The sequence below is a fragment of the Notamacropus eugenii genome, chromosome 1, assembly GCF_028372415.1.
Source record: "Notamacropus eugenii isolate mMacEug1 chromosome 1, mMacEug1.pri_v2, whole genome shotgun sequence".
Classification (NCBI taxonomy): Eukaryota; Metazoa; Chordata; class Mammalia; order Diprotodontia; family Macropodidae; genus Notamacropus; species Notamacropus eugenii.
The window spans coordinates 200861061-200881038 of NC_092872.1; the positions used below are offsets into that span (position 1 = coordinate 200861061).

Sequence of the window (19978 nt, forward strand, 5' to 3'; positions counted from 1 at the left end):
TTTAAGTACTCAAATACTGAGAAAAGTATCAAGAGTTACAAATATTATCTTTCCACGTAGGAATATAAATAGTTCAACTTTAGAAAGTCCCTTATGATTTCTCTTTTCTGTTTATCTTCTCATGCTTCTCTTGATTCTTGTGTTTGAAAGTCAAATTTTCTATTCAGCTCTGGTCTTTTCATCAAGAATGCTTGAAAGTCCTCTATTTCATTGAATGACCATTTTTTCCCCTGAAGTATTACACTTAGTTTTTTTGGTAGGTAATTCTTCGTTTTAATCCTATTTCCTTTGACTTCTGGAATATCATATTCCAAGCCCTTTGATCCCTTAATGGAGAAGCTGCTAGATCATGTGTTATCCTGATTATATTTCCACAAAACTCAAGTTGTTTCTTTCTAGCTGTTTTCAATATTTTCTCCTTGACCTGGAAACTCTGGAATTTGGCTACAATATTACTAGGAGTTTTTCCTTTAAGATCTCTTTCAGGAAGTGTTTAGTGGATTCTGTCAATATTTATTTTATCCTCTGGTTCTAGAATATCAGGGGAGTTTTCCTTGATAATTTCATGAAAGATGATGTCTAGGCTCTTTTTTTGATCATGGCTTTCAGGTAGTCCCATCATTTTTAAAATGTCTCTCCTGGATCCATTTTCCAGGTCAGTTGTTTTTCCAATGAGGTATTTCACGTTGTATTCTATTTTTTCATTCTTTTGGTTTTGTTTTGTTATTTCTTGCTTTCTCATAAAGTCATTAGCTTCCATCTGTTCCATTCTAATTTTAAAAGAGCTATTTTCTTCCGTGAGCTTTTGAACCTCCTTTTCCATTTGAGTAATTCTGCTTTTTAAAGCATTCTTCTCGTCATTGACTTTTTGGACCTCTTTTGCCAATTGAATTAGCCTATTTTTATAGGTGTTATTTTCTTCAGTATTTTTTGGGTTTCCTTTAGCAAGCTGTTGACTTGCTTTTCATGATCTTCTTGCATTGCTCTCATTTCTCTTCCCCATTTTTCCCCCACCTCTCTTACTTGATTTTCAAAATCCTTTTTGAACTCTTCCATGGCCTGAGACCATTGCATAATTCTTTTGGAGGTTTTGGATGCAGAAGACTTGATTTCTTCTGATGGTATGCATTGTTCTTCCTCTTCTGAAAGGATGGAATAAAATACTTGTTCATCAAGAAAGTAACCTTGTGAAGTTTTATATTTTTTCCCTTTTTGGGCATTTTCTCAGCCAGTTACTTGACTTTTGAGTCCTTTGTCAAGACAAGGTATGCTCTGGGCACCTTCAAGTTCTCAGTCCCTCCAAGGTGGTACAATCAAAGGGGAGGAATTGACTCCTCTCCTGGTCTGCGCACTGGTCTGGGAACAATCAAAAACTTTTCTGCCCAGAATCTGGGAGTAGAATTCCCTCTCTGCTACTGCCTCCAGCCCCACTGTTGTAGCACTCCTCCTTACCACAGGGCAGTGCTCAGGGTTGAGATTCAGATCAGTTGCTTAATTCTCCTAGGGGCTTTAGGTGAGGGCTCAAAAAATGGATGCTAATGCTGCAGTGGTTGCTGCTAGCTGTCCAGACCATGTTCCCTTCTCCTGTGTGAAGGAATTTTCTCACTGAACTTTGAAGCCATCTTTGGCATTTGTGGGTTGAGGAGTCTGAGAATTGTTGCTGCCAGTGACTCCCTGAAGCCTGTTCTGGGTCTTGTCCCTGCTGCACCATGTGATGCATACTGGACTGTGCTCCACTCTGCACCTGGTGTGAGAGACCTTTCCTGTAGGCATTCCATTCTGTGTTGGGCTGGAAATCTCTTTCATTCTGTTGTTTTGTGGCTTCTGCTGCTCTAGAATTTATTTAGAGTCATTCTTTTCAGGTATTTTATGGGCTATGTAGGGGAGCTTCTACAGGTCCGTCTTTCTACTCTGCCATCTTGACTCTGCCATGGAAATTATTTTTAAAAGGGAAAGCAAAACCAGAAAAACAAATATATAAATCATGTCATATGAAATTAAATGAGGAAAGGAGAATAGTAGAATGGAAAAGAAAAGTGTCAGGAAAGATATAACATCTGTCAGAAAGCATTTCTGTAGGTTATGTGGGCAGCTAGGTGGTACAGTGGATAACAACAAAAATAATATGAATTTACGTAGCACTTTAAAGATTGTAAAGCATTTTCTGAATATCTTGTTTCATCCACACAGCTCTGGAAATATGACCTCTCATTATGCCTATTTTACACGGGATACTGAGGCAGTATTTAAGTGACTTGCTAAGGGTCACAGAGTTAGTAAATCTGAGGTTAGACTGAGACACCCATCTTTCTGATTCTAAGTTCATGTTCTAACCATTTCACCATTTACGTTCCTCAGATAAAGTACTGGGCAAATCACTTAACCTCTCCTAGCACCAGTTTCTGTATGTGTGAAATGGTAATGTAAGCATCTAGATGACAGTGTTTTATGAAGATCACATGAGATAACATGTTATTTTCAGAAAATAAATCATCATGTAAATACCAGCTATTATTGTATGTGGAAGGAATATAAAATTTATTCTGTGCAGCTCCAGAAGGTCGACCTTAGGACCAACATATACAAATAATTAGATTTCAACCCATGATATATAATGATTTTATATCATCTTCTGAAATTATTTTTTCACATTCACAAATGAAGAAATTTATCTGACATTCAGTTTCAGATATTAAACAATAGTTACACTAAGACCTAACCCATATATCATCATTTAAAAAAAAACTTAATAGCATGGTTCAATGTAAATAACTTACCAATTCTTGATGACTCTCTCTCTTTACACACACACGCACTCACACATATGTATGTGTGAGTGCATGCGTGTGTATAATATATATATATATTATATATGCCTTGACTTCAGTAATTTGATATCATTTTTGTTTACTGCATAAAGCCTGAAGACTGTTATCTAGTGTGTTTTCTTCATCATTTGTTGCCTTCATTTAAATAGTTGTTATTTAGTACATATCATTCTTTAGTTTCTGCTTTCTTCGTCTTCCATCATGTCATGTGAGTGTCTCCAAGTGTGTCATGCTTGTCTGTCCTTAAAGCACAATAGTATTCCATTCAATTTCATTTAGATGCCAATTCTAACACTCATAAAGATTTTTGTAGTGCTTTAAAGTTTTAAAGTGCTTTGCAAATATTATCTCATTTGATACTCACAACAACCCTGGGAAGCTAGTGCCATTATTTTCCCCATTTTGCGTTGGAGGGACCCAATTTGCTAGGATCATACACCTAATAAGTGTATGAGGCTGAATTTGAAGTTTCATCTTCCTGGTTCCAGGTGCAGTGGTCTATCCTATATATCATCTAGATGCCTTAATTACTAATATTTGCTCGGCCATTCCACAGTCTTTGGGTTCACATTTCTTTTTTTTTCTTCAGTTTTTTTAATTATTAAAAATACTACTACTGTAAATATATCCGTAGCATGTCTATATAGCTATAGTTATCAGTGTATATGTATATGTGTATATGTAAGTATATACGTATGTATGTTTGTGTTCTTTGTCAATGTCCTTGGAACATAAATTCAATAGTAGTATCTCTGGGTCAAAGACAGTTTAGGAACTTTTCACATACAATTCCAAATTGTTTGACAAAAATAAACCAATTTACAGCTGTAGTAACAAGGAATTAGCTTGACTATTACTTCGCAGTCCCTTTAACATTGAACTTTTCTATCTTTAATTTTATCAACTTGATTGTCTGGATTTGATACTTAAAAGTTGTTTTAATTTGCATTTCTCTTAGTAATTTTAAATAGTTTTTTAATGACTGTTGATAGCTTATTTTTTCTTCTTTTGAAAAGAGCTAGTTTCTATCCTTTGATCACTTGTCGATTAAGTAATGGTTCATATACATCTCAATTCCCTAAAGATTGGGGAGGTGGTGGGCATTTATCCTAGCTGTTTAATAAAAATATTTTGTCTCCCTATCCATGTCTTCTATTTGTACTCTAGCTGCATTATCTTTGTGTTACATTAGTTGAAATTGTTTACTTCATCTTTTAAAATAATCTCTATTACAGATTTATCATCTATCCAGAAATGTCAAATATATATTCTTATATTCTCTTCAAATTTTTATAACGGGTTTGTTTCTTTCATTTAACCCATCTATCCATGTGGAATATTTTTGTGTCATCTGATTTAAAATTAAGGTTTAAATCCATTTTCTACAAAATTGCTTTCTAGTTTTTCTTGAAACTCTTGTCAAATAAGGAATCCCTAGCTTTGTGGTATGTTTTTTGGGGGGTATACCCTATACTAGATTCTTGTGCACATTAAATTCTAAAGTTTCTAATCTGTTTTGTGTTTTTTATTAATATGATACTAGTTTTAATAATGACTGGCTTGCAATATTATTTTAAATTAAATAATCATAATTGTCCTTCATTTCTACTTTTTATTATTTTTCTTGATATCCTTTAATTCTCCACATGAATTTTATTGTTTATCTAACTATAAATCATTACCTTGGTAGTTTTATTCCTTTAGCATAAAATTTCTAGATTAATTTTGTTAGTATAAAGTCATAAACCTTGATTATTGCTCCAGTTATTAGGTCTTCCTACATTTCTGTGAAAATGGTTTTGTTGTGATGTTAATAGAAGTTCCCTAAGTGCATGGCTCCTTAGTATTCATATACTTGAATAATTTTATTATTTTAAATAGTATCTCTTTCCTTTGATATTTATAAAAGAACAAGCAATTATAATTTTAATAGGTTAAAGAAAGGCTGATGATTTTGTAGGCTTTATCTTGTTAGTTTGTGGAATCTATTAGCTGAATAATTTATTTTGTTGGATCTCTAGGATTTTATACTCTGACCATTATACCATCTGCAAATAGAAATAATTTCCCCCTTCTCAGGCAATACTTATTCTCTTAATTTATTTTTATTGTCTTATTGATATTACTAACATTTACAGTACTATCTGAAATAATAATAGAGAGGAGACATGTTAACTTCACTGGAATCTTATTGGGGAAAAAACCTTCTAGTATGTTTTCATTATAAGTATTGGTTGATCTAGTTTTAGGAAAATGCTTTTGATCTTATTGAGGTAAAGTCCCTTTTATCATTAATTTTTAACACTTTTAATATAAGTGGGTACAGCATTTTATTATTTTCCCATGCCTAATAATACAATAATGTGATTGTTATTAATATGCTTGCTTATGCTAATTGCTTTCCTGCCACAGAATTGCATTTGCATTGCTGATATTAATTCAGGCAGATCAAAATTAATATGAAGGAGAATATGTTATTGCTTCTTTTTTCTAGAATTTCATTTAAATGTTAAAAATCAGTATTCATTTTTGATATTGACTATAATTCTCTTCTGTTTTATATCTTCTTGATTTGATTATCAGGATAACATTTGTATCATAAATTAAATATTAATTTTAGAAGCTATTTATTTTTTCCTCTCCCCAAAAAACATATGTACCATAAAATTAAATGTTTGATGAATGACTAGCAAATCTATCCATTCCAAGAATTATTATTTCTCTTGAGATTTTGTTTTTAGATTATTCACTTTTTAAAGAGAGATTTGGTAGGTTCTTATTTTGTTAATTTATATTTTCTATTAATTTAAAAAATTAATCTAGTTCATTTGTTTTAAATTTTGTTGAAACTTAACTATATAGGGTTTTAAATATTATTTTGTTTTTCCTTTTCATTCATTGTTGTGTTCTTTGATTTTTTTTTAATCTTGGTAATTTGTCTTTTCCTCTCTTTTTTTGGATCAATGTAGCTAACAGTTTATTATTACATTTTTAATTTTTCTATTTAGTCTTTCCATGTTAATGGACAGAGTAAACTCTTCCAATTGATTATAGACCTCTTTTAAGAGGTAGTAAAATGTCATAGGGTTTGAACCATTCAATGTGACATCATCTGCAGGAGCATATAGAGCACATCACTATTCACAGAAAATCGCTGCTTGACTAAACCCAGGGCTCAGGAACCTGTTTCCCCAAAAACCACATGTGGCCTTTTAGGTCCTCAAGTGTGGCCCTTTTGACTGAGTCTGGTCCTAGAGTCCTAGATTCTATACTGAGTGTTCTCTATCACAGTAATGATTACCTGTTGTTGTTCAATCATTTCAGTTGTGTCCAATTCTCTGTGACCCCATTTGGGGTTCAAAGATACTGGAGTGGTTTACTATTCATTCTCCAGTTCATTTTTCAGATGAGGAAATTGAGGCAAACAGGGTTAAGTGACTTGCCTAGGGTTTCACTGCTAGTAAGTATCTGAGCCTGGATTTGAGCTCAGGAAGAGGACACTTCTTGATTCCAGGTCTGACACTCTACCCACTATACCACCTAGCTGTCCCAGTAATGATATTTATCTAGCATAATCTCCCTGTTAGGTGCCTTACTTAATACTTATAAACAGAAGGTCAATGAACAGTGCCATTTCTATGTTTTCTCTTTCTGTTTTTCTATTATCTATCTTTCCCGTGGAATCCAGAATGGTATTGATGTATGGATTGGAAACGCTTTGCTATAAAAGAGCCTGTAAGATGATATGTTTCAAGTAAATCAATTTTTTTTATAATCAACAATTAGCACAATGGGATTTTATATTTTCAACATCTTTCAGTTACTTGCTAGATGGCAAAGTTAGTGGTTTGGTAGTCAGTTATTGAATGTTGCTTGAAAAACTCTGTTTATTTCCTATTAATGCCCTTGTTGAAGATTTTCTCATTTAGGGTTTAGATTATTTTCATAGACAGTAGACAGGTAGGTTAGTAGTTAAGAAAGTTCTCTCAGCTCCTTGTTTTTTGTTTTACGTCTGAGATTTTCCCAATCCTTTGAAATTTCATCCTCCTTCAGATGTCATATATACTGGTCTCACAATGTCCTTTATGTGCCCTATAGCAAAGATCTCAAGGACAAATTTATACTTGGACTAATCCAGATGCTTTTCCCACCTTTGTTCTCTTTAATAGAATTTTTGCCTCCTCTAAAAGCACTATTATTGAAATGTTTTTTTCTCATATTTTTTCTTTCTTCCGTTTTGTTCTTCCATTTTTATTTTAGAATGCCCTTGCCATTTATTTAGTTGTCTTTGCTACCGAGCTTCCTTTAAACTTATTTTTAGCAGCTAAGTGGTACGGTGGATAGAGGACCAGGTCTGGAGTGAGGAAGTCCTGATTTCAAATCCAGCCTTAGACACTTATTAGCTGTGTGACTCTGGGCAAGTTATTTAAACACTGTTTGATTCAGTTTCCCTCATCTGTAAAATGGGAGTAATAATAGCACCTACCTTCTAGTGTTGTTGTGAGGATCCCATGAAATCAGGTTAAGTGCTTAGCACAGTATATATAAATGTTGTTGTGGTTTTATCCTTCACAACTTTTCTCTGCCTGTATAAGTCTATATGTCTCAAAATTTTCCATCATCACTCCTAAGATTTTACAGATGAATTTATATTTTGACCCAGCATTGCTTTTGGAAGCCCTGTCTCTCTCTTTCTATCTGGCAAGTAAGTCAGATGTTTGCTGATTAAAATGCTTTCCGAGTTCTTTTGATCTTCTTGCTATGACAATTAATTTGCATATGTTAATTTTCTTTATGATGCTATTACTACCAGTGTTGATTTAGGGTAAATTCTCTTAATTGTATGAATTCTGTTTTTCTCACTATTATTCTTTCTCCTTGTTTATTATAAATTCTGACGATGGCTTGTTGAGTCAATGATCTGCCTCCGCAGATAATGATTCAGGAATAACTCCCACATCAGTAATGAGCCTTTCCTGGTCTGTTAAAATTTAGTCAGCTTCATTCTTTTTGATGTTATTGGATGTTACCATTTCTAGCCCTTGCCACTTTTTTTTAAGAAAAATGTTCATGTTTTAAAGGGATGAGACAGCTTTATTTTCCACAAGTGTTTGCCCTCTCCCATTTCTTACTCCTGAATCACACTTTCTCACATATTTCTGGCTATTCTCACTTTTTCCTACTTGTTCTTTGAAGTTACCAGGTATGAGAATGTAAATTTCATGTAGCTTGGAGTATCTGATCAAATTCTTCAGAGATTTTTGAAAACAACAATGACTAACATTTACTTCATGTTTTGATATGTTTTACACTCAAAGCACTTTATATATTATTTAAGCTGATCCTTACAATAACCCTGTGAAATAGGACAGGCAGAGATTATGATCCTCATTTTGTAGCTGGGGAAACTGAGGCTTAGAGATATTAAAATATTTCCCCGTGGTCTCATAGTTTCTTTTCTCTCTCTTTCTCTCTCTCTGTCTCTCTCCCTCTGTCTCTGTCCCTCCTCTATTTTAAATGGAATGTATTTGTCATTTGTTCCTACTTGCTCATCTCCTTTCTTTAAGCCTATAAAAAGTAAAAGAAATGAGAAAGGGGACATCTCCGCTGGAGAGATGTTAAAGAAAGGAGAATGCAATGAATTGAAATAAAATAAACCTTGAACATGGCATTACTACATTTGATTAAGAGGTCAATAATTTTTTGGATATAGGATACTCTGTGTGAGATAAATATCATTCATTGTATTCAAGAACTTGTGATTGCATTTGTGTGGGCAGTCTGTCCATCAAAGCATTAGATAATGTTACAGAAAAATTATGTAAATACACTTGTCACTATACTTCTAACTTCTAATGACCATCTTCACATCATTGTCAGCATCTTCACATATTAATGGAAAATGCTGGAGCATATACAAAAATATCCATTTATCACACCCCCCAAAATATCTTTGGAATGATTCTTTTATTCAATGATCCACCAAATGGATCAGAGCTCTGTCTTGCAAGGGGCAGGTAGAGGTATGCATGGAAAGCTAAATTATTTTTAGGTGTTATTGTTTGGCCCATTTAATAGCAAATGACTCAAATGCAAATAGTATGATTTAAAAAACATAATGACAAGCAATAACTTATGCATATGAAGGGATATTTGCTAGAATTTCAGTAGATTTTTTTATTATACAAAAAAAATTTTTAAATCCAAAGTCACATTACAATTGAGATCAAGGAAAACTGTGGTCTTAAGTTCCAGGCATGATCAACATATTGACAAATCACAAATTTGCAAATAAATTGGGTCTCAACATTCGCAGCAAAACTAAGATCCTGAAATGGGCTTGCATCCCATTTTTGTAGACAAATGGAGGAGCATCCAAAAAATAGAAGACAGACTCATAAATGGAGAAAATAGTATGATTGGTTTTGAAGCTTATAGTATCAAAGATGAAATAAAGAATACTTTTAAAACATAGGCTGAAGCATCATAGTTACGAAGAACAATATATTCAACTGGATATGAGGAATGAGGGGCTAGTAACAGCCCTGCCTTTCATCGTGCTGCTAAGAAATGTTCTTTTCTTGACTCCACCTGCAAGGACGGTTTAGTGATAGTGGACCAGGCTACCTTGGATAACAAACCAGACTCCTTCAAGGATAACAGATTTCCTTGACACAAGAGTAGAACAGTGATTAATGGGAAGTCTGAACTTCTAAACTTGGCTCAGAGACTATAAGTAATTTTATAGGAAAGCTGAATCTCTAAACTTAATTCTGAGACAAATGAAACAAGACTTTGGCAGTTACAAAAATGTCTCCAGTGATACAGACTGAAATTCATAACAATATGGAATCAATTTAATTTTCCCAATTTTCAGTCCAGCTAAACCTAAGTGAAAATTCATTGATTAATGATATGGTGAAGTTGTGTATCATGTCTGCACTATGATTCCAAAGAGCGTTCAAAACATAATTGGCATTTTGTGAATCTTAAGTAATATTAATAGTGCTTGATTCCTGAGATTGCTGTGAAGGTGAAATTAGAAATTGTGCAGAAAGTATTTTATGAAACTAAAAGTGCTTTAAAAATGCTAGTTAGTATTATTATGATGTCACTAACCGATTCACAAAAATTTAGTTCTTCCCCACACTATGTAGAGGATAAAAGTATTTTTTAAATCTTACTAACCTTTTAGATTCTCTAGAGACTGACTTCTATCTGTCACTGCAGGCTTATTTCAAACTACTTCTATTTACACAATCTCTTTTGTAGACAAACTGGATAACTAACCATTTGCTTTATTATCCTGCCCTCTTTGGGCTTCCACAATTCTCCAGGTGCACAATGGGTTCCCTCTACCTCTACACATTCTGAAATCCTTCCCTTTTCTTTTTGGCACATCTCAGTACCACCTGCTCCATAAAGGTCTTTTCTTTTTCTTTTTTTTTTTTTTATTTAACTTTTAACATTTATTTTCACAAAATTTTGGGTTACAAATTTTCTCCCCTTTTATTCCCTCCCCCCCCCAAACCCAAGCATTCTTATTACCCCTGTGACCAATCTGCTCTCTCCTCTATCCTCCCTCCTTGCCCTTGTCTCCGTCTTCTCTTTTGTCCTGTAGGGCCAGATAGTTTGCTATACCCCTTTAACTGTATTTCTTATTTCCTAGTGGCAAGAACATTACTCGGCAGTTGATCCTAACACTTTGAGTTCCAACTTCTTTACCTCCCTCCCTCTCCACCCCTTCCCCTTGGAAGACAAGCAATTCAATATAGGCCAAATCTGTGTAGTTTTGCAAAGGATTTCCATACTAGTTGTGTTGTATAGGACTAACTATATTTCCCTCCATCCTATCCTGTCCCCCATTACTTCTATTCTCTTATGATCCTTTCCCTCCCCATGAGTGTCGACCTCAAATTGCACTCTCCTCCCCATGCCCTCCCTTCTATCATCCCCCCCCACCCTGCTTGTCCCCTTATCCCCCACTTTCCTGTATTGTGAGATAGGTTTTCCTACCAAAATGAGTGTGCATTTTATTCTTTCCTTTAGTGGAATGTGATGAGATAGACCTCATGTTTTTCTCTTGCCTTCCCTCTTTATCTCTCCACTAAAAAGTCTTTTGCTTGCCTCTTTTATGAGAGATAATTTGCCCCATTCAACTTCTCCCTTTCTCCTCCCAATATTTCTCTCTCACTGCTTGATTTCATTTTTTTTTAAGATATGATCCCATCCTCTTCAATTCACTCTGTGCACTCTGTCTCTATGTATGTGTGCGTGTGTGCATGTGTGTGTGTGTGTACTCCCACCCAGTACCCAGATACTGAAATGTTTCAAGAGTTACAAATATTGTCTTTCCATGTAGGAATGTAAACGGTTCAACTTTAGTAAGTCCCTCATGACTTCTCTTTGCTGTTCACCTTTTCATGGTTCTCTTCATTCTTGTGTTAGAAAGTCAAATTTTCTTTCCAGCTCTGGTCTTTTCATCAAGAATGCTTGAAAGTCCTCTATTTCATTGAAAGACCAATTTTTCCCCTGAAGTATTATACTCAGTTTTGCTGGGTAGGTGATTCTTGGTTTTGGTCCTAGTTCCTTTGACTTCTGGAATATCCTATTCCATTCCCTTCGATCCCTTAATGTAGAGGGTGCTAGATCTTGTGTTATCCTGATTGTATTTCCACAATACTTAAATTGTTTCTTTCTAGCTGCTTGCAATATTTTCTCTTTCACCTGGGAATTCTGGAATTTGGCCACAATGCTCCTAGGAGTTTCTCTTTTTGGATCTCTTTCATGCGGTGTTCTGCGGATTCCTTGAATATTTATTTTGCCCTCTGGTTCTAGAATCTCAGGGCAGTTTTCCTTGATAATTTCATGGAAGATGATGTCTAGGCTCTTCTTTTGATCATGGTTTTCAGGTAGTCCCAGAATTTTTACATTGTCTCTCCTGATTCTATTTTCCAGGTCAGTTGTTTTTCCAATAAGATATTTCACATTATCTTCCATTTTTCGAATCTTCTCGCTATGTTCTGTGATATCTGTCTTTCTCATAAAGTCCTTAGCGTCCATGTGTGCCATTCCAGTTTTGAAAGATCTATTTTCTTCAGTGAGCTTTTGAATCTCCTTTTCCATTTGGCTAATTCTGCTTTTGAAAGCATTCTTCTCCTCATTGGCCTTTTGAACCTCTTTTGCTAGTTGAGTTAGGCTAGTTTTCAAGGTGTTGATTTCTTCAACATTTTTTTGGTTCTCCTTTAGCAGGGAGCTGATCTGCTTTTCATGCTTCTCTTTCATCCCTCTCATTTCTCTTCCCAGTTTTTCCTCCATCTCTCTAACTTGATTTTCAAAATTATTTTTGAGCTCTTCAATGGCCTGAGCCCATTGGGTGGGCTGGGACACAGAATCCTTGATTTCTGTGTCTTTGCCTGATGGTAAGCATTGTTCTTCCTAGTCAGAAAGGAAGGGAGGAAGTGTCTTTTCTCCGAGAAAGTACCCTTCAATAGTTTTATTTCTTTTCCCTCTTCTGGGCATTCTCCCCAGCCAGTGGCTTGACCTCTGAATATTCTCCTCACACCCACCTCGCCTCCTGGTCCTCCCAGCCAGCGTTTGGGGACTGAGATTCAAATGCTGCTTCCCGCCTTAGGGCTTTTGGCAGGGGCAGGGCTGCTATTCAGTGTGAGAATTAAGTTCAGATGGTCAGGTCGAGGCAGGGCTGCCTCTCAGGCACAGTTCCCTCTGAGGGTTTATGCACAGACCTTCCACAATGGATCCAGGCTCCCGCCCGCTTGGGGATCCCTTGTCTGCAGCCGCCTCTCAGCTTCTATCTCCGGGGCGGGGGGGGGCCGAGCCATGGAGGCACCCCACTCCCCTCTCGACCCGCCAAAGAGATTCTCTCACCGACTCTTGTCACCTGTGGGTGGGGGGGCTTGTGCGGCCGCTGGAGATCCCATCTCTGAAGCCTGCTTGTATCTGTACCTCTCGGAGCCGCGGCCACCGCAAGGCTGGGCTCCGCGTCTGCAGCGCGACGGACTTTTTGTGAGAGGTTTGCAGGTCCCTCTGAGGGTGGAGGGACCCGCGTGGCCGCTGGAGATCCCATCCCCGTAGCCTGCTCGGATCTTTTCCTCACGTTGTCGCAGCTGCTGCAGGGCTGCACTCAGCTCCCAGTCCCGGCTCCCAGTCCACAGCACGAAGGACCCCCCGCGAGAAGTTTGCAGGTCTCTCTGAAACGGAAATGTCCCTCGCTCCAATATTCCATGGCCTCTGGGTGCAGAATTCACCGTGGGTTGGTCCCCTCCAGCCGTTCTGTGGGTTGTGGGTTCGGAGCTATGTGTATGTGCGTCTTTCTACTCCGCCATCTTGGCTCCACCCCCTCAAGGTCTTTTCTTATACCATTTCAATGCCACCCCCCAAACCCAGTTAGATATAATCCTTTATCCCCAAATCTCTCATAACTTTCTGACTCCTCTTGTGCTTTCATCTCATTATACCTTATATAATAAATATCTGTATATATTCTATTTCCCTACTACATTATAATGAAATCATTTACATAGCACATGCTGGTTTGAAACAGTATATAATAATAGTAGTAATAATAGCTAGTATGTATACAGAACTTTAAAGTTTGCAAAGCACCATTTTATCCTCCCAACAACTACTGAGCTTAGATACCATTACCATTCGCATTTTATAGATGAGAAAACTGAGAAAGGCAGAAGTTAAGTAACTTACTTAGGGTCACACAGCTAGTAAGCATCAGAAAATAAGATTCAGTGCTACTCAACAGTCAATCAGGAGCAGAACCTGAGTCTCCTCTTTTCCACTACCTATAAAATTTTGTTACCTGTTTTCAGGAAACTCTAGAAACACTGCAAATATAGCCTGAGTCACAAAGGGGGGTTGACACTATGAAGATCAGGCTGCCATTTACTAATTGTGTGATGTTTTTATGTGTGTGATTCACATTGTTCTAAACCTGCTTTCTCCTTTGTGAAATGAGAACAAAATGACTTGTTTTACTACCCATGGGTATCATAAAAAGAGTATCCTTTTCCTATCACCTTTGTGGTGCTGCGTAAGTAATTTTCCTTGACCTGACATTTTTTTTATCTGTAAAATAAGAGAAGCTGCATTAGGTCAACACAAAGGCTCATTCTATTTGGGGACCCCAGTCCCCAAATCTGTTGGTATGAGTTGTTGTTTGATCATTTTCAGTTATGTCTAAGTCTTTGTATCCTCATTTGGGATTTTCTTGGCAAAGATATTAGAGTGGTTTGTCATTTCCTTCTCCAGATCATTTTACAGAGGAGGGGACTGAGGTAAACAGGGTCAAGTGATTTACCCAGGTCATATGGCTAGTAAGTGTCTGAGTCTGGATTTGAACTCAGGAAGATGAGTCTTTCTGATTCCAGGCCTGACCCTCTATCCACTGCTCTACTTGGCTACCCTGTTGGCATGAGACTTTTTCCTTGCTGGTGATCATATCCTGTGTCTGTGTGAGGATCTAGGTGGAGATGATCTCCACCAAAAAGGAGAGATTCCCATACCAGTGGGCTCTGGGATTGTGGTTCCATTCCAACTAGGAGGAAACTCTCTGATGGTTATACGCATTACTATGACCTCACACAAGTCATTCACACAGGATTATTATGAGGACCAAATGAGAATAAAGAAGCTGAGGTGAAAAGGCAGAAGGCAGCTAGGTGACTTAGTGGACAAAGTTCTTGGCCTGGAGTCAGGAAAGATCAGAGTCCAACAATGGCCTCAGATACTTACTAACTGTGTGACCCTGGGCAAGTCACTTAAACTTGTGCCTGCTTCAGCTTCCTCATTTATATAATAGAGATTATAATAGAACCTACCTCCCAGGGTTGTTGTGATGATTAAATAAGATAATAATTGTAAAGGACTTAGAGTAATTCCTGGCACATAGCAAACGCAGCAGCAGCAGCAGCAGCAGTAGTACTAGAGAGGGTCAACCTAAGAATCATGAAGACCTGAATTTATGTACTAGCTCTAAAATGCAATTGCTCAGTGACCTTGGATAAATCACTTGATTTTCCAATGATCCCAGGCAGTCCTCTGAGATGATTAGGTATAAATAAACATTTCCACACAGGGTAGATCTATCCCAATGAAATCACAGGGCTAGAACAAACAGAGAGAGAGAGAGAGAGAGAGAGAGAGACAGACAGACAGACAGACAGACAGGCAGACATACCAATAGATAGCTAGTTAGATAAATGATTGATAGATGCTATATATGTATATACATGCTAAATATATCTGTATAAGCATAGATAAACATGTTTATGTTTATAACCATAAAGTTTATTATATTATAAATTATGTATAACTTAATTGCAATTTGTTATAATTCAATAATAGTATGTAATTGACATATTTAATGATATATAATTACATATAAATTATAAAATATTATTATTAATAGAAATTTTCTCATTATCTTTGCTATTCTAAACTGCTGGAGGGTTTGTTTGTTTCTTCTGCCCTAGGGATAAAACAAAAAGAAATTATTCAAGTACTCATGTTTTAGGCTGATCTTACCTTCACAATAGACTAACTGCATTTGTTTCTATAAAAATCTGTATAAATGGCACAGATTTTGTAGGGGTCTTAATACTTGTAAGTGAGTAGTGGTCATAAAAATATGCAAATATCAAAAGTATCTGTGATTTGACTTACAAGAGGGGCTTCTGGTGTGGGAACTTCCTGTACCAAGAAAGATCACACACAGCCTTCCTCTGTAAATCAGTGGGTAAATTCTAGCGTTGTCTGGGGCAATTCTGGGCCATACAGTTTAGCTGACTTTCTTAGCATCACACTGTTAGTAAGCTTCTAAGGCAGGGTCTGACCCCAGGTATTTTTGATTCAAAGTGTGACTTTCAGTATGTCTTTATTTTGAAAATAAGCTCTTTCTCCTTTGAAATTCTCCTGCTCGAGTAATATTATGCTTCCAATTGTTTCCCGGATAAGAGGTGAGGAAATGACATCAACCTATGAAACTTTGAAAGAATCACTTAGGGCTCACTTTTCCCATCTGCAAAATGTGGCAGTTGGCTTTTGAGGACCACTTCAACTCTAGGTATCAGGATATAGTAGAGAGAGTTGGATTTGGAGTTAAAAGAGCTTAAACTCTAGGCCTTGCATGTCCTGTGGGAGCTTGGACAAGGGATTTAACCTCTGGATTTCTTTCTTCATTTGTAAAATGAAGGGTTTAGACTAGGTGGTCTCCAAGGTAACTACCAACTCCAAATCTCCAATCCCACGATCTTTGGAGTGGTGGCCTACTATTACAGTTTTGCTAGGACAGTTGACTATATCTCATCCCCCATTTTTCTTTGTTAAAGGGGAAGAATCATCTGGGGCATATTATTTGGAAATAACTGTTCCCAAACAAAAGACATCAATAAAACTTTTAAAAACAGAACAATGAGTCTTATAAAATATCAGCATCTCTAAATTTATATTTGTATAATTATTTTATCCAAAATATAATTAAGGGACTTTTTTCCTGTTTTCTTTTATGTTTCTCTTAAGCACCAGTCTTCTTAAAATCTCTTTCCAAAGAAAGACTTTCAATGTCCCATGAATGTGTAGATTTGGAAAATATGTTTAATATGTTTATGCCTTTTGTTTCTAAATAAATCACTTCGGGATGTCTGCTCATCTCCCTCTGAACTGGTGAATTATACTTTTCTTTCTAACAAAGAAAAGCAGTTTAAAACTGAAAACCGTTATAGAGATTGCATTCAAAATGTATGGAATATCATGCCCTAATAGCCTTCTGCCTCCCTGCCAAAGAAGGAAGTATGTTTTTAGAGAAAATAAGCAATCTTGTTTCAAGTCCAGAAGCAGATCTCTGCAGTTTGGCCTTGTTCTCACAAGGTAGCCCATTTCTTAGTGGGCTCAGCAAGACTTTCTCCATGAAATCGTCCACAGTCACACTGAGTCAGAAATAATTTTTCTTTCCTTGGACTTCTCGTAGCACTTTGCATGCATCTTTCTGATGAACTTACATTTTTATTTCTTTCTTATTTTAAAAAAAAAGTATTGAACTTTTCATCAGGTTTCTCTGATATGGATGTGATATCCAAAGATTTATAAGTAATTGATTCAAATATATCAGAAAGATGACCGTTCTCGAATGATTAGTCAATGCATCTCAATAAACAGTTCAAAAAAGAAAAAAATGCAAGTTATTGAAAGTTATATAAAAATGCTCCAAATTATTGATAATTAGAGAAATATACATTGAGGTTCTACCCTACACCAATCAGATTAGAAAAGGAGAAAAAAAAAGTAAATAGCCCTCGTTGGTGGGATAGCAGGAAGACCTTTTTGGAGGAATTGTAAATTGCTCCAGATTATCTGTCTCTGTCTCCCCTCCCTCCAAGACTTCTTTTCTCCAGGTTTCCTTTGCTCTTTGCATGTACAAGACTCAAAATTCTTTGTCAACTATCCCTCCCATTTTTGTGTCATCTGCATATTTGATGGGGATATCATCTGTGGCTTTATCCAGGTCATTGATAAAAATGTTAAAGAACATAGGGTCAAACACACATCCCCAAGATGCTCATGTAAGACCTCCTGCCATGTTGACACCGTATCACTAACTATTCTCAGAGTCCAGCCATCCATCTAGTTCACAATCTATCACCTCATCTACCTATCTCCATCTTCTCCACCAGAAGAGAATTAGACAATTTATCAAAACCTTGGCTAAAATCCTGTTAACTATACCCACACTACTAGTTCAGTAATCTTATCAAAAAAGGAAATAAGGTTAGTTTGGTCTGACCTGTTTCTGATAAAGCCATTCTGGCTCTTGGTTTCTAAGTACTATTTATTTTTTTAGATACTTCCCAACCATCTCTTTAATGATGTATTCTATAATTTTATGAAGTCTAAGAGGAATTGGCAGCCTAAAGTGTATTCTGGAGAGACTGTTAACTTTCACAACCAGAGAGAGGAGAAATAAAAAGGACCAGCAATTTATTTCCTCAAAGACTGAGTTTAATTCTTATCTTGAAGAGATATCTGAAAGGGATTCTTGAGAGACTTTAATCAGGATAGTCAATGAATTTAATGGTGGATTTCTGTTTCCAGGAGTGAAGAAAAATCATCTGTTATCAAAATGAGGTTTCTAGGTGACTAACTGTAGACTTTCTCATCATCAAAATATTACATATAATTATCTATATCTTAATATTACTTTCATTGCCAACAAATTATATTATCAGTATCATTAGTATTTATTTAATCAGGGGAAATTAAGGGATTTAATGAATTTAATATGGAGAGATATAGGAATAATTACTATTAGCAAAGGAAGTTTCTCCAGTTTATATGAGAAATAATTAATGAGCTGGAATGAGAGTTAGAACTAACTGATCAATGAAAAAGAGATTGCAATATCATTAATTAATAAGACAATATGAAAACATAACCTAAGATTAATCTAGAATTTTCAGTGACAAGTTTAAATATGATAATGGGTCTAATGGTAGGCTGAGGAGTAAGTGATAAGTATGTTCGATCCCACTAATCATTCATGATAAATACAGACATTTAAATTAAGTATAAAAAAAACTCAGTTTTAAATATAGTATTATTTTTCTATTCTTTTTGTATTGAAATGCTGTTTGTTCATGTTTATAATTAAAAGAACAGTTAAATTTAAAATGTACTCTTTCCTGAGATCATCAGAATCAGAAATTGTGTAAAGTTTTGTGGCTTGCAGAAAAGCATACTTGTGTTATCTCATTTGATCCTCACAAAATCCTGTGAAGTAGGTATAGGTACTATCCCTTCATTTAACAGATAAGGAAATTGAGATCCAGACAGGTTAGATGTTATACAGGATTATACTTCTAATGAACACTGCCAGGATTAGAACCAGCCTCTTCCTGACTCCAAGTTTAAGTGCTCCCTCTTAATAAGACGTAATTTGCTACTATTGAAACATAATATGCTTTGTTTTATTTTTTTCTACCTAGATTCCTTCGTGGGTGGAGTCATTGGCCTCATTTTTGCTTATGTTTGCTACAGACAGCACTATCCTCCTTTGGCTAATACAGCTTGTCATAAACCTTACGTCAGTCTTCGAATTCCAAGCTCCCTGAAGAAAGAGGAGAGACCTACTGCAGAAAATGCTTCTGGGATGCCACTTGAGGGAATAACGGAAGGACCAGTCTGATGGGTGCCCAGGCACATTAAGACATTTTGGCTTTGGTCACGTTCTCTTTCTTTCCCCCCCTTATAATGTCATAGAAAAGATTTCTTATAGTATGTTTTTCATCTGTTGTTTTGTAAAGTTATTCTTTGAGTGATCTTCTCCTTCTTGCTTCCATTTGGCATCTGGAGTCTAAGCTATTTGTTTGAGACATCTATTTTTGATTTAATTGAGTTGGCAAAAAAAAAAAACAGAAACAAAAAAAAGTTTTTTTAAGGGAGGAAAAAACAAGCAAACAAACAAAAATCTAGTACAGGTGTTAAAGAATGTATCCAAGTATGACTGTGCTTTCAGCTTCACTGGGCCAACTCCTTTCTCCAAAATGTTAGATATAATGGCAACATTCTTGTGTTTTCATGCTTGTAAAATAATAAAATCTCCACCCAAAATATCCTATGCTCATCCTCCCATTTGGCAGCTCTCTTGTGGGTAATAAGGACCACATCATACTTTAGAGAAACCTGGCTAGCCCACCTCTGACATGAGACCCACTTTGTCCTTCAGTAGTCTGGATGTCTATTCTAGCACATGAAACCTGGGAAGGTTCCTGAGTCTTTGGATTGTTGTAGCATTTGTTTCTCAGATGAAGCAGAAGATCTTTGCTTTGGTTTCATCATTTTCAGGGCTCTGTGAACTATGAACTTCAGAAGAAACTGGTATGGCGCAACTTTAAGAGTAGATCACCAACTGCAATTTTTTTTAAAAAAGTATGAACTAATGAGGGGGAGGGGGAAAACTGTTTTCTAGAGCTGACAGGTTTTCAGAAAACTTCATCCAATAATCAGATTCCTGAAATGTCTTATTTACTAGGTTAAGATGCCAGTAACTGAGGTCACAGCTCCCTACAGCCCTTTTCAGGAACTGCTGATTTATACAACCATGCTGAACCTAGTAGTATGATTCC

At 36.2% G+C, this 19978-nt stretch overlaps 1 protein-coding gene across 3 annotated transcripts in view; it reads left to right on the forward strand.

Moving 5' to 3' along the window:
• PLPP4 (phospholipid phosphatase 4) overlaps window positions 1-19465 on the forward strand; it is a 196575-nt gene extending 177110 nt beyond the window's left edge. The window contains exon 7 of one of the 3 annotated variants that reach the window (XM_072624225.1): window positions 18839-19465. In XM_072624225.1, coding sequence (XP_072480326.1) covers window positions 18839-19038 — 200 coding nt within the window. In that variant the 3' untranslated portion in view covers window positions 19039-19465. The remainder of the gene's footprint in view (window positions 1-18838) is intronic. The other 2 variants (XM_072624234.1, XM_072624239.1) reach the window with 2 other exon arrangements.
• The last annotated feature ends 513 nt before the right edge of the window (window positions 19466-19978 follow it).